Below are 11,845 nucleotides of genomic sequence, written 5' to 3'. Positions count from 1 at the left end.
TCAATCGGAATGGGATCTCCTTCCTTTTAATTGTAGTATATGAATGAGTTATATTATAAACGTCGACATTTTGTTTTCAAAAAAGGATTCAATTTTTTAAGCCCATTTCAGAAAAAAAATTTAAGTTAGTGCTTGTTTACCCGGAATTCTATAATGCATAAGGGCGAAGTGCTGCATGCCCGAATACTATGCATGATGGCGTCTGACGCGACTTTAAAAACAACTTTCTCTAATCTCTTGTGGTTAAATGACTCGTTGAAACAGGGTTCTGGTCTGGTATACTTACAGTAGTTTGCAATACAAATTGCTACATCGTGTTGCAATCAAACAAATTTAACAACTTCAAAACCGTAGTAACTTACGTAAATATATAAATAAACAATGAAAACTATGAATACTACAAAAATTGCTCAACGCCAAGCAAAAAGCAAAGCAGAGCGAATTAAATCAAATATAGTTATTACTATCTAAAGTAAACCCTTGACAGCCTGTTTCACCTAAAAGGATGATCATTAGAAGTTCTATTTGAATAAGGACCTTCTTATGATCCTCCTTTTAGGTGAAACAGGCTGTCAAGGGTTTAGATAATAATAACTATATTTGATTTAAATATATAAATAAATACGCAAACGTAAAAAGGAAAGACGCAAGTTCACAAACAAAATATCAAGTAGAAAACTGATAGCCACACAAAAGCATTAAACTGTAGCAGAACGTAAATAACTAAAATACAATTGTTCAGGTGTACTGCGTGAGGTGGTGGGCTCAAGCACTGAATGCAACACTTTGGAAAATTGCACAAGACTCGGTGATTCTGTTTGGAAAGTATGGGGTCTAATATATCAGTGCTGTGCATTGAATTTATCAGAAGCAGAAAGAGACCTTGCTTTAAGTCTTACATTGATTGGTAAGCGCAGTAGCCTACATATTTGTTCATTAATAAGATGCATCACTGTCTTAAGCATTATTTGAAATACATGGGACAAAGTTTGAAAGAAGCCAAGTCCGCTATGCAGTTTCAAACAAGCAGTGTTTAATTACCTCTATACTGTACAGTGTACAGGTACACTGTGTAATTCACAGGAATTTTTAATTTGAGTTTTTTTGTGGTAGTTGGTTGTTACTAAAGCGTACTTTTGTGCGAAGATGACTTGTAATAACATATGCTAAAGTTATATTGTCGAAACATTCTACCAATGTAAAAGTACCTTTGATGCAGGGCAAAGGCAAGATTTCCATGAGCAAGCACAAAAGAAGCTAGACATTTATTTATGTTCTCCAAGCCGAAGCAGTGGTGACTTCATCCTCAGGTAAAAGATCTCTTTACGTTGCCTTCGTGCTTATTGCAAATTTGGTTTGACTGGCCAACTAATTTCATGAGCTGATTTTTACATTTAATATTGGGAGTTATGTTTTATGTTAATGTAAATTTGTTTAGTGTCTGTGCAACAGCAGCTTCTAATTTATTGTCTTATCTAATTGTTATCATGGGCCGTTATGCAGCCTCATTATAACGATAGTTGGTTTTTCTTGTGCTGTTGTCTTCTGGAAAAACAAACATTGCTGGTAAAGCCTTCAACTCTTGGTTTCGGGTGTAAGAGGTGATTGCATCTTTATCGAAAAGCTTTTCATAACTTGCAGAAAAGAAAACATTTTAAAGATGATTGGAACAATTGAAACGGCTGGAACGGATGTAGAAAAAGTATTTTTCCATCGGTTACTATCGAAGTCTACCATGCACGAAATCATCATTAATCTTTATAAAAAAGTTAGCAGTGAAGTTGAATGCAAATAAAACTTTGTTTGATTGTGACGTGTCTCCAAGGCTAAAATAAAACAATAAAACAAGTTTTTGTCGTGATTTTCGTGTAAAACGTCGCTTGATTGGCTCCTGTGGTGGATCCAAGGGTAGCGGGGGATTGGGGTGATCAACTGATCATCGTCTCCCCTCCCCATGAAAATTAGCTTCAATCACGGTGTATTTGCAAGGTCGAATTAATGTAAAAGAAAACATTAATGTGTTTTATTAAAATCGCCCCCTTGCGGTTACTTACTGGGTCCCCTCTTGATTGGTTCTGATAAACAGAGGTCGTCAAGCAAAAATTCCATGAACAATTATAGAAGCAATTAATAACAATTAATTGCTCTTGCTGAAGTTATGAAATATTTTATGACGTATCATTCCACCATATATTAGTATAATACAGGTATAGCCTACCCTAACTTAGGGGTCACGCTTTTATGCATGCGGGCCACTTTGGCACTAAGGAGAGCTGTGGTGGCCGCACTAATAAAATTTTAGGTAGGTTGACTCTTATGCTAGAAAAGAACGCATTTAGTTCCCAGTATCCAGCGTTACATGTTGTTAATATTTATCTGAGAATACCGCAGCAACAAAATTAGTCGAACAGCGCTACTGCCAGGCCAAGCTCCTTAATAACACTTTTGACTTCTTTAACAATGCCTAGTAAACGAGGTCACTTGTTTTGCGCACTTGTAGCGAGGCGAGGGGTTTCATGAGAATATTCATCGCCAAGCAAGAGTGGTGTTGTCACTTAGCTTCACAAAAGATATCTTGCAATTAACAGTTTCAGTAAACAAGGAGTTGTTTGAAACATCGCAACACAGGCAACAATAGTGACCTGCAAACATATCAGTGAAAAATAGGCTCCAATAACTGTCTAAAACGTTTTTTGCCTAGACTGGATAAAGTGCAGGCCTTACTTATTAGAAGAAATGGTGTATTGAAAACGACAATAATAAAACGAAACAAACAGTTGCTTACCGAATTCTTACATATTCCCTAGTCACTCCAAATCTCCAGTTCTCCAGATTTATAAAACAATGACCACTCCAGTCCATGCCAAAACGTAAAAAGAAAGATCAACTAGCAAAAATTGTTAATGCATGGCCGGGTCACTCAAGCATGAAAAAATAGGATGGAGCAGAGATACAGCAATAATATTAAATGGGCGGGGAATCGTTTCTAACATACCCACCCCCAAAACCAGAGTTTAACAAATGAGGGTTTTACCACTGTAAAACGATTACAACGAAGCAAAATACAAACCAACTAATTGCCACAAGGTGGCCAAATAAACGACAATGAACATGAATTATGCAAATATCGACCAGAATCAAAAATATTCGCGGTTAGCAAGGATCACAATTGCAACACAAAGGCTGGCTTGCATTACACACAAACTTAATAGAACATGCATAACAGTAGCCTACAGACACGCCCAAGAAGAGTTAATAAACCCTTTTGACCAACATGCTTAGCGATTGCTAAAATTAAGCACAAAAACATAAGTCTACCGACAACTGGAAGTCAGCATAAACGGATACACGAAAAACAAATGATAGCATACATGGTACCAGTGGCAGAAGTGGGGATATGGCATAAACAAAAGCACACATACAACCTAATACTGCACAATGCTATGACCAGCGCAAGTGACATTAACGTCAGAGCAAAAGTAGGCTACCAGAAAAAACACGCGACTGTTAAGTCGAGTCGTGATAATTAAGCAATGAATTGACAAAACACGAAAAATAATATCGCACATAGCAAAAGCATTAGTAGTGAGACAGGTGTGTGAAATAGTCAGACCAAAAACAGAGCTAGACTGCTACAGTGTAAATAACTGCAGGATGCAAATAGAAACAACACTATTAATGGGAGTCAATAACACAGTTATGGCAGAACTGCTGGATGCAAATGCATCGACGACGCCGCGCTAGCTGCGGTAGTGAGGAGCACAAGAATAATAATAGTAAAATAAACACAAACACGCAATACAATTCAAATATGAAACCTAAGCAGCATGAGCAATGTCAGTTGTGCAATCGTGCCAACCAGCCAGCCTAGAAAACAAAATTGTCATTTTAAAAGTCCATACTGCCCTCTAGCAGGCAGATCTTTCTGATGTCGCGAACAAACTCTGTACCGTCAGCAACCTTTACTCGCACGCGTCTGACAAGTTTATTAGTGTCCGGCATAACTTCCTTTACAATAGCCTTGGGCCAGTGCCCACGTTTAGTTGCCTCGTCCGTTACCAGTACCAAATCGCCTGGTTTCAAGCTTGGAGATGTGCCAAACCACTTTTGTCGGGGCTGCAACAGAGGGAGATATTGCAACAGCCATTGTTCCCAAAACTTGTTTGTGAGGTATTGGGTCTTTCTCCAAGAGCGTCGATAACCGTCAGCCTTCATAAAAACATCTGGCGGTAGGGTGTCACAAGCTGATCCGGTGAGTATCATACTTGGAGTCAGGGCTTGCAGATCATCTGGTGACGATGGGAGCGAAGTGATGGGACGATCGTTTAAAATTCTTTCAATCTCTGCTACCAGCGTGAGAAGGTCGAATTCATCCAACGTAGCGTTTCCCACCAGCGACCGCATCAATTTTCTTAATAAACGAAAAAATGTTTCGTAGAAGCCGCCTTGGTGTGAGGCACGCGGAGGGTTGAAGTGCCAGTTCGTTTCATGCCGAAGTAAGACATCTGCGACTTTCTTTGGATGGAGGTTCTTGAGTCCTTGCCGAAGTTCGCGGTCTGCAGCAACAAAGTTTCCTCCGTTGTCACTGTACAGATCAGTAGGACAAACGTTTCTACGGCTGCAGAATCTTCGGTAGGCTTGAATGAATGCGCTTGCCTCCAGGGATTGCACGACCTCAAAGTGCACAGCACGGGTCGCCAAACAATTAAAAATACAAACATCCGTTCTTTGTAGATCGTGGAAGTTCGAGTAGCGGGTAAACAACCGACAGAGAGAGTCCGAGTCCGTAATCGCGTGTTGTTGGGCTGAGCAATGTTCAATGTTTTTAACCTCTGGATCGTCTGACGAAATTCCGCCAACAAAGTCGGACTGGTTTGGCCAATTGCTCGTGACATCATGCAAAAACTTAGGACCATTGAACCAAAGCTTAGCGGTATTAACTTTATCAGGCCAAACTCCCCGAGACGCGAGGTCAGCGGGGTTTAAAGTAGTCGGTACATAATGCCATTGATTGACACTGGTAAGCATGTGAATAGTGCTCAGCCTATTAGCCACAAAGGTGTGGAAACGAGTCGAAGTATTATTAATGTAACGCAGCACAACAGTTGAGTCTGTCCATAAGACAACACAATTGAATTTAAAATCACACTCCGTCAGGATAAAATTGCAGACTTTGGCAGCGAGCACAGCAGCAGTGAGCTCCAGGCGAGGTACGCTAACAGGCTTTAATGGAGCCACTCGAGCCTTGCCAAATAGAAAATTACAAATTACTACAGAATCATCATAAAACACTTTAACATAAAACACGACCCCATAGCCACTGGTACTGGCATCACAAAAACCATGCAATTCAAAGCGGATAGCACATTTACCAAAAAGAGTCAGGCTTCTAGCGATGGAAACACATTCAAGCTCTGGAAGGGCCTTTAACCAAGCTTCCCAATTAATGTTTACTGGCCCAAGGCCATTAAGGGGTTCATCCCAATCAAGTTGAGCGTCACATGCCTGCTGCAGGAGTTGCCTAGCAGGTAAAATGAAGGGTTGTATTAGACCTAGTGGGTCGTATGTTTGCGAAATCATGGAGAGAACGCCTCTCCGGGTGTTAGGCTTTTGTTGGATACTCACCCTCACCTCCATGCAATCGCTCGCAGCATTCCACACAACACCAAGGATTTTCTGCGTTGGAAGCTGGCACTGCGGCAGATCGACTTTCGACGCCAAGTCTTCCTGCAACACAGAACTCAAGACCTTTGCACTGTTAGACAGGAATTTAGTTAAATGGAAGCCGCCACTTTGTAATAGTTCACGCAGTTGTTGTATTAGTTCGATAGCCTGGTCCGGCGATTCACATGAATGACAAATATCGTCAACATAAACATTTTTTAAAACTGAGTTAACAGTGTTTTGATCGGCACCTGCTTCATTGTCTTTGGCAGTCATCCGAAGCGCGAAGGCAGCACAGCATGGCGACGACTTTGCTCCAAACACATGTGTTTGCATGCGGTAGTCGATAGGTTCCCGCTTGAGATCGTCGTCCGGATACCATAAGAATCGAAAGGCATCCCTGTCCCCTTCGTCTACGCGTACTTGGGAAAACATGGCCTTAATATCGCCCACAACAGCGATCGGATGTTGCCTGAAGCGAAACAATGTTCCTACAAGGTTATTGGTGAGATCTGGGCCATGAAGCAGCTTGTCATTTAATGACACGCCTTTAAACTTCGCGCTGCAGTCGAAAACGACTCTAAACTTGGCCGCATTGGTCGTGCAGTGATGGGGCACATAGCACGTCTTCCCTGGTGTGTCTACCACACCAGTTTCAAGTGGCACAGCATAGCCACATTTAACATATTCCTGCATTTTACCACGATACTTATTGAATAACTCCGGGTCAGCAATAAATCGCCGCTTCATTCCCTCTAAGCGCTTGAGTGCCATAGAGCGATTATTGCACAAGTCCGGGTCTTCATCCTTCCACAACAGCCCTACAGAATAGTGTCCATCCACCTTCTTCACCGTGTCCTGCATGATCTGCAGCGCACGTTTATCCTCAATTGAAGGACAGGGGGCCTGTGGCTCATCGATGTCATTAAAATCCTGCAACAATACATTTAACATTCTATCGCAAGACTCCTTTACGCTAAGAAAGTTTACCATTACTGGTGAGTTGAGCTGCCTATCGCCACCATCTTTCCCATATATGGTCCAACCCAGAAGGGTGTGCAGTCCGCATGGTTCTCCTGGTGCGCCAGTACGAACTTCCTGCAAAAGATAGGCCTGGTGAAGATCGCTACCCAATAACAACTCAACCTTCCTATCTTTTAGTTCAGGGAACTTTAAGTCCTCCAAATGACTATATGCACTACTAAGTGCTTCGGTGGGGATACTGTGGCTGACATCCACAATCTGGTCCATCACCAGAGCATCTGCAACGGAAAACACAGCTTGCTCTTCCATTCCCTGCACAGCCAAAAAATCAATTTTCTTGTCATGAAAGGAGACAGCATTGGTGGTCAGCAACTCTACATTGCTTTTCGTCGCAGCAACTCCTAAGCGAGATACGAGGCTTGAGGAGCATAGACTGACGCTGGACCCTTCATCGATAAAAGCATAAGTATAGGTATAGTTGGAGGGGTCCCCAGCCCATACCTTAACTGGTAAAACCTTAAAAATTGTTGTCCCAGATGTAGCTGGCACAGTTGCGGACGTTGTTGCTGAGATGCTCTTCCTCGGGGAAGAGGGACTTTCCACTTCCACACGGTTTACATGCAGAAGTGAGTTATGCCTCGATCCACACGTTGCACAAGATTTCTTAAATCTGCAATCAACCACTCTGTGGCCTGCTCTCAAGCAACAAAAACACAGTCTATGCTTTTGCACCAGGGTTCTTCTTTCTGCAACAGGTTTTTGTTTAAACATCTCACACTTCCATAGGGCATGCGACTCTGCACACAAACAACAGGACTCTTGTTTATGGTTAGCAGATTGGGAAATCTGCTCTTGGATTGTGCAAACCGAAGCACGCTTGTAGCCACCTTGCGGATTAGATCGAGCCAGCGATGGTTGTGGAGCTCTCTTAACATCTTTGCCTGGTTGCATAAGATGGCCATATTGGCTGTCGGCTCGAGAGGCTGCATCCTCGACCAAGACTCTTAAATCGCCAAACGTGGCACAGTCCGATCCCAAGTGATTAACATTAACAAACTGCTCCTTTAACTTATAAGGAAGTCGCAGGAACAGCCGTTGAAGCACCTCATCACTGTTTAAAAGATGGGACTTACCCCAGCCATCGAAACTGACTTCACACTTATACATCTTGTCGCAAAGCTTTGTGAGGCCCGGCGCATCCCACTCTGAAATAGGGGGTCCTTGCAGCAAATCTTCCTTCACTTTGGCCATGAGTTTTCCAGGGTTGCCAAACCTTTTTCTCAATCTATCCCATGCCATTCCATATGCTCTTTCACTATTTTGCAAGCAACTCAGGCCAGAAATTACTTCCAAGGCCTGGCCTACACAATTGTCCTCCAAAAAGGCGATGCGATCTTCAAAGCTTAGATAGTTTGACTCAATGTATCGTTCAAAACGCCTTTTAAAGTTAAAGAACTTTAACACATTGCCGTCAAACTTCTCCAGCGACAACCGAGGACCATGAACATTTTGAAACCCTGCACTGAGCTGGGGTTGAGGCACGACGATGGGAAATTCACTACTATTATTAGCTTCAGTGCGAAAGGGAGATGTGTAAGGATTAAGAATATTACTAGCACTACTGCTGCCCTGAAGGATACCCTGTTCTGCTTTTACAGGTGGTATCTTTACACCACTCTCACGGGGTGTCACGTGACTGCTAGACTCAGCAGCTTTGCCTGTGTCACTGCCTGCATCCATAACTACCGATGATGTTTGATGTGACACTCGCTTGGATTGCTCTCGACAGCTTCGAATGAGGGTAGAGCATGCTTCAAGCAAACCATAAATGCTTTCCCCCATACGGTTCATCCTAGATTCTATTGAGCCTGATTGCTGTGGTTTGCATTTGAGTAAATCTAAACGTTTAAGGGAGAGCTTCCTTTGAAGTTCAAGGCATCTTTTCTTTACCTCCAAAACTTCAGAAGAGCTCAGGAAATCATCACTTGAGCATAGCTCCATGTCGATGGAAGTTATGCCAAGCTCGATTTCAACCAGCTCTTGTTCTAACACAACAAGACCTGGCAGCTCTTCGCTACTGTCATGTTGACCACTAATATTAGAGGCGGCCTCATGCTGCTCTGTTGAGCCACTAGCATAACCATTTGGCTTACTCCGTCTTGGAGTTTGCTTGGGCTTTTTACGAGCCATAATTAACACACAGCAATATACAAGCTACAAAAAACAAAATCTGTACGGTACTTACCTTAGGTGAGGTGACAATTGACCTTCACGATGTTACAGAGAATGTCAGTAAGCAACCTACTAAAATTATAGGGTTTAACGGTAACCAGTTCTACCTGACTAGAACAATGGCCTGACAGAGTACAGGCTTAGAAGCTTCAATCTTTGGCGGACCTGACAAGACTGCCCAAAGTGAAGATCTATTTACAAAATTTAAACCAAGTTTACAACGTGGCGGGCTCAAAGGCACAAACCAAAAAATGAATCCTTGGCAGACCTGAAAAGACTACCCTAGGATAACAAACAACTAGTTACAAAGTTCAAAGAAACTTTACAGCATGGCAGGCTCAAAGGCACAAACCAAAAAATGAATCCTTGGCAGACCTGAAAAGACTACCCTAGGATAACAAACAACTAGTTACAAAGTTCAAAGAAACTTTACAGCATGGCAGGCTCAAAGGCACAAACCAACAAAATGAATCCTAGGCAGACCTGAAAAGACTACCCTAGGATAACAAACAAATTACAAAATTCAAACAAACTTTACAGCATGGCAGGCTCAAAGGCACAAACCAATAGTGAATCCTTGGCAGACCTGACAAGACTACCCTAGGATAACAAAACAAATTACACAACTAGCTAAAGTGAGCTAGACAAAGGCACATACCATAAATGAATCCTTGGCAGACCTGAAAAGACTACCCTAGGATAACAAACAAATTACACAACTAGCTAGAGTTAACTAGACAGGCATAACCTTGCACCAAGCAAAGGTATGTTTTATAAATGATGTCTAAAACGTTTTTTGCCTAGACTGGATAAAGTGCAGGCCTTACTTATTAGAAGAAATGGTGTATTGAAAACGACAATAATAAAACGAAACCAACAGTTGCTTACCGAATTCTTACATATTCCCTAGTCACTCCAAATCTCCAGTTCTCCAGATTTATAAAACAATGACCACTCCAGTCCATGCCAAAACGTAAAAAGAAAGATCAACTAGCAAAAATTGTTAATGCATGGCCGGGTCACTCAAGCATGAAAAAATAGGATGGAGCAGAGATACAGCAATAATATTAAATGGGCGGGGAATCGTTTCTAACAATAACAGGGAGAAAGAAACCAGGCACCATGAAACAAACGCTTGTGGAAATCACCGAAAAAACGTTTCTATTGGACTCATGGACAATGGACAATGTCCATGTAACTCATAGACAATGTTCCTTCTAAAAAAGCAATGAAAAGGTTTTTCATCCTTTTAGTGAGAGTCTTTAAAACCGTTTTTCTTTGATTATTGGACAACTTTCACTTGCGGTGCTTATCAGCATGGCAAGAATTGTTGATTAACAACATTTTGCAGTACTAAGCTAAATATTTTCTTATTACAACCAGAAAAAGTCTTTCAATTTATGAATAATATTTTTCCAATTTATTATAAATTGAGTTGGTATACCGACCTATTTTGCCAACAAAAACTTGCATAAAGGGCACACTGCCCGTGAAACACAATAACGGTGAAACGCACACTAGTGTTTCCATGAAATTTACAAAATTAAAATAAGCAACCCTATGCTCACAGACAATTTCGAAATTCGAACACAGACGTTTTAATCATCCACTGGGACAGTGTGGCTGGACATCGCATTGGAATAACTTGAAGTGACCCCCACTTAGAACGACAATCTGATTAGTCGGTTGGTGGAATCGTATGCAAAACGAAAATGTGCTTCCCGCAAAGTATTTTTTGCCTTCATGCTCTTGAACTCCTCAAGAAAAGTATTTTTGGTTATACTTGTACGCTGATACCTTCCCCCGCACACAACAGCGTGGCTGGCCGCATACGGCCTTCGGGCCGCCAGTTGGTGACCCCTGCCCTAAATCATGGAGGCCGTGCCTAGCTTTGTTTTTGATTTTCATTTGCAAAACTCATAAAAAAAAGAACGAAACAATCACCCACTCAAACTCTTAGTTATTATGAAGCCATATATTGAAATTGATATCAGACTCGTAATGTTGATAGTGGTGAGTTCGTTTACTGCATGACTTGCAATACTTGAAGCTTTGTTTGAAAAAATAAAATGCCTCAAGATACTAATAAACAAACAGCAGTGTTTCTCGGCACGTTACAAACGGAATAAGCTTACTATGCACAGTGCACACTATGGAAGATATCGAACATAGCAATACGTTTAGTTCACGTTAGCAATTTTAGCGTAACTATTTCACTTGGATGATACTTACCTGAACAGCCACTTCATCTGGTCTAGTTCTTTACCAGATCTGGTACGGATCTGATTAGATTTTTACCAAATTTCGATCAGATAAAGTGGCTGTCTTGGTAGGTGGTAGTAATGGGTATTGGATGGGCACACCATTCAAACTACTGTACTTACTAGACTCTCCCGTTTTAAAAATTTAATTAAAAGAGTAGCCTAAATAGTATTTAGTTTCAGTTTTATTTTTTTGTTCGCGATCACCTTTTCCACAGCGATGAAAAATCTTGTCTTAATTCCAGAAACAAGCTCAACGCCCAAAAAAAAGCCACTTGAGAATGGTCTGATCAAATTCATAAACTTATTCTTCATCATCTTTTAATAAAAACAAGAAATGATAAAAATGTTTGTCATAGCATGAAAAAGATTTGAGCGATGAGGAAGTGATGAGGAAGCATGATGTTATGGGACGAAGCCACGTGGACGAATCGACGAAGACGTGCCGGATGTGCCATTTACGTATCTTATAACTCACACACCGGTAGACTGTAACATCCTCTTCGTAAAGCTGATGAAAAAAAACAGATAAAATTTCAAATACCGTAAGCTTCCGGAAATTTTTTTTTGAAGCGTTGTTCGAGAAATCCCTGCACAAGTAAGCTCTGTTTGATTTGGTCAAAAAACCTGTATCTTTGGATTTGCTGGAAGAAAAAGATGAAGTTGTATTACAATATTGTGGTGCTCATTTCGTTTGTGGTGAA

General features: G+C 41.3%; 1 protein-coding gene across 1 annotated transcript; it reads right to left on the bottom strand.

Annotated features, from left to right (window-relative positions):
- Positions 1-3,888: 3,888 nt before the first annotated feature.
- Positions 3,889-8,838, bottom strand: LOC145769187 (uncharacterized). Its single transcript, XM_082580777.1, has 2 exons — positions 5,373-8,838; positions 3,889-5,111 (listed from the first exon to the last, which is right to left on the bottom strand). Exons 1-2 carry the CDS (start codon positions 8,836-8,838, stop codon positions 3,889-3,891), a joined length of 4,689 nt encoding a protein of 1,562 aa, XP_082436903.1.
- Between the last annotated feature and the right edge of the window lie 3,007 nt (positions 8,839-11,845).

The sequence above is a fragment of the Aplidium turbinatum genome, chromosome 4 (assembly GCF_918807975.1).
Source record: "Aplidium turbinatum chromosome 4, kaAplTurb1.1, whole genome shotgun sequence".
Classification (NCBI taxonomy): Eukaryota; Metazoa; Chordata; class Ascidiacea; order Aplousobranchia; family Polyclinidae; genus Aplidium; species Aplidium turbinatum.
Note: the sequence above shows the minus strand (reverse complement) of the source record. Positions and strands in the feature narration are given on the sequence as shown.

Coding starts and splice junctions, on each gene's coding strand:
- LOC145769187 (XM_082580777.1), bottom strand. CDS start 8,838: ATGGCTCGTAAAAAGCCCAAGCAAACTCCAAGACGGAGTAAGCCAAAT. Junction 5,112..5,372: donor TAGAAGCCTGACTCTTTTTG/GTAAATGTGCTA, acceptor TCTTATGGACAG/ACTCAACTGTTGTGCTGCGT.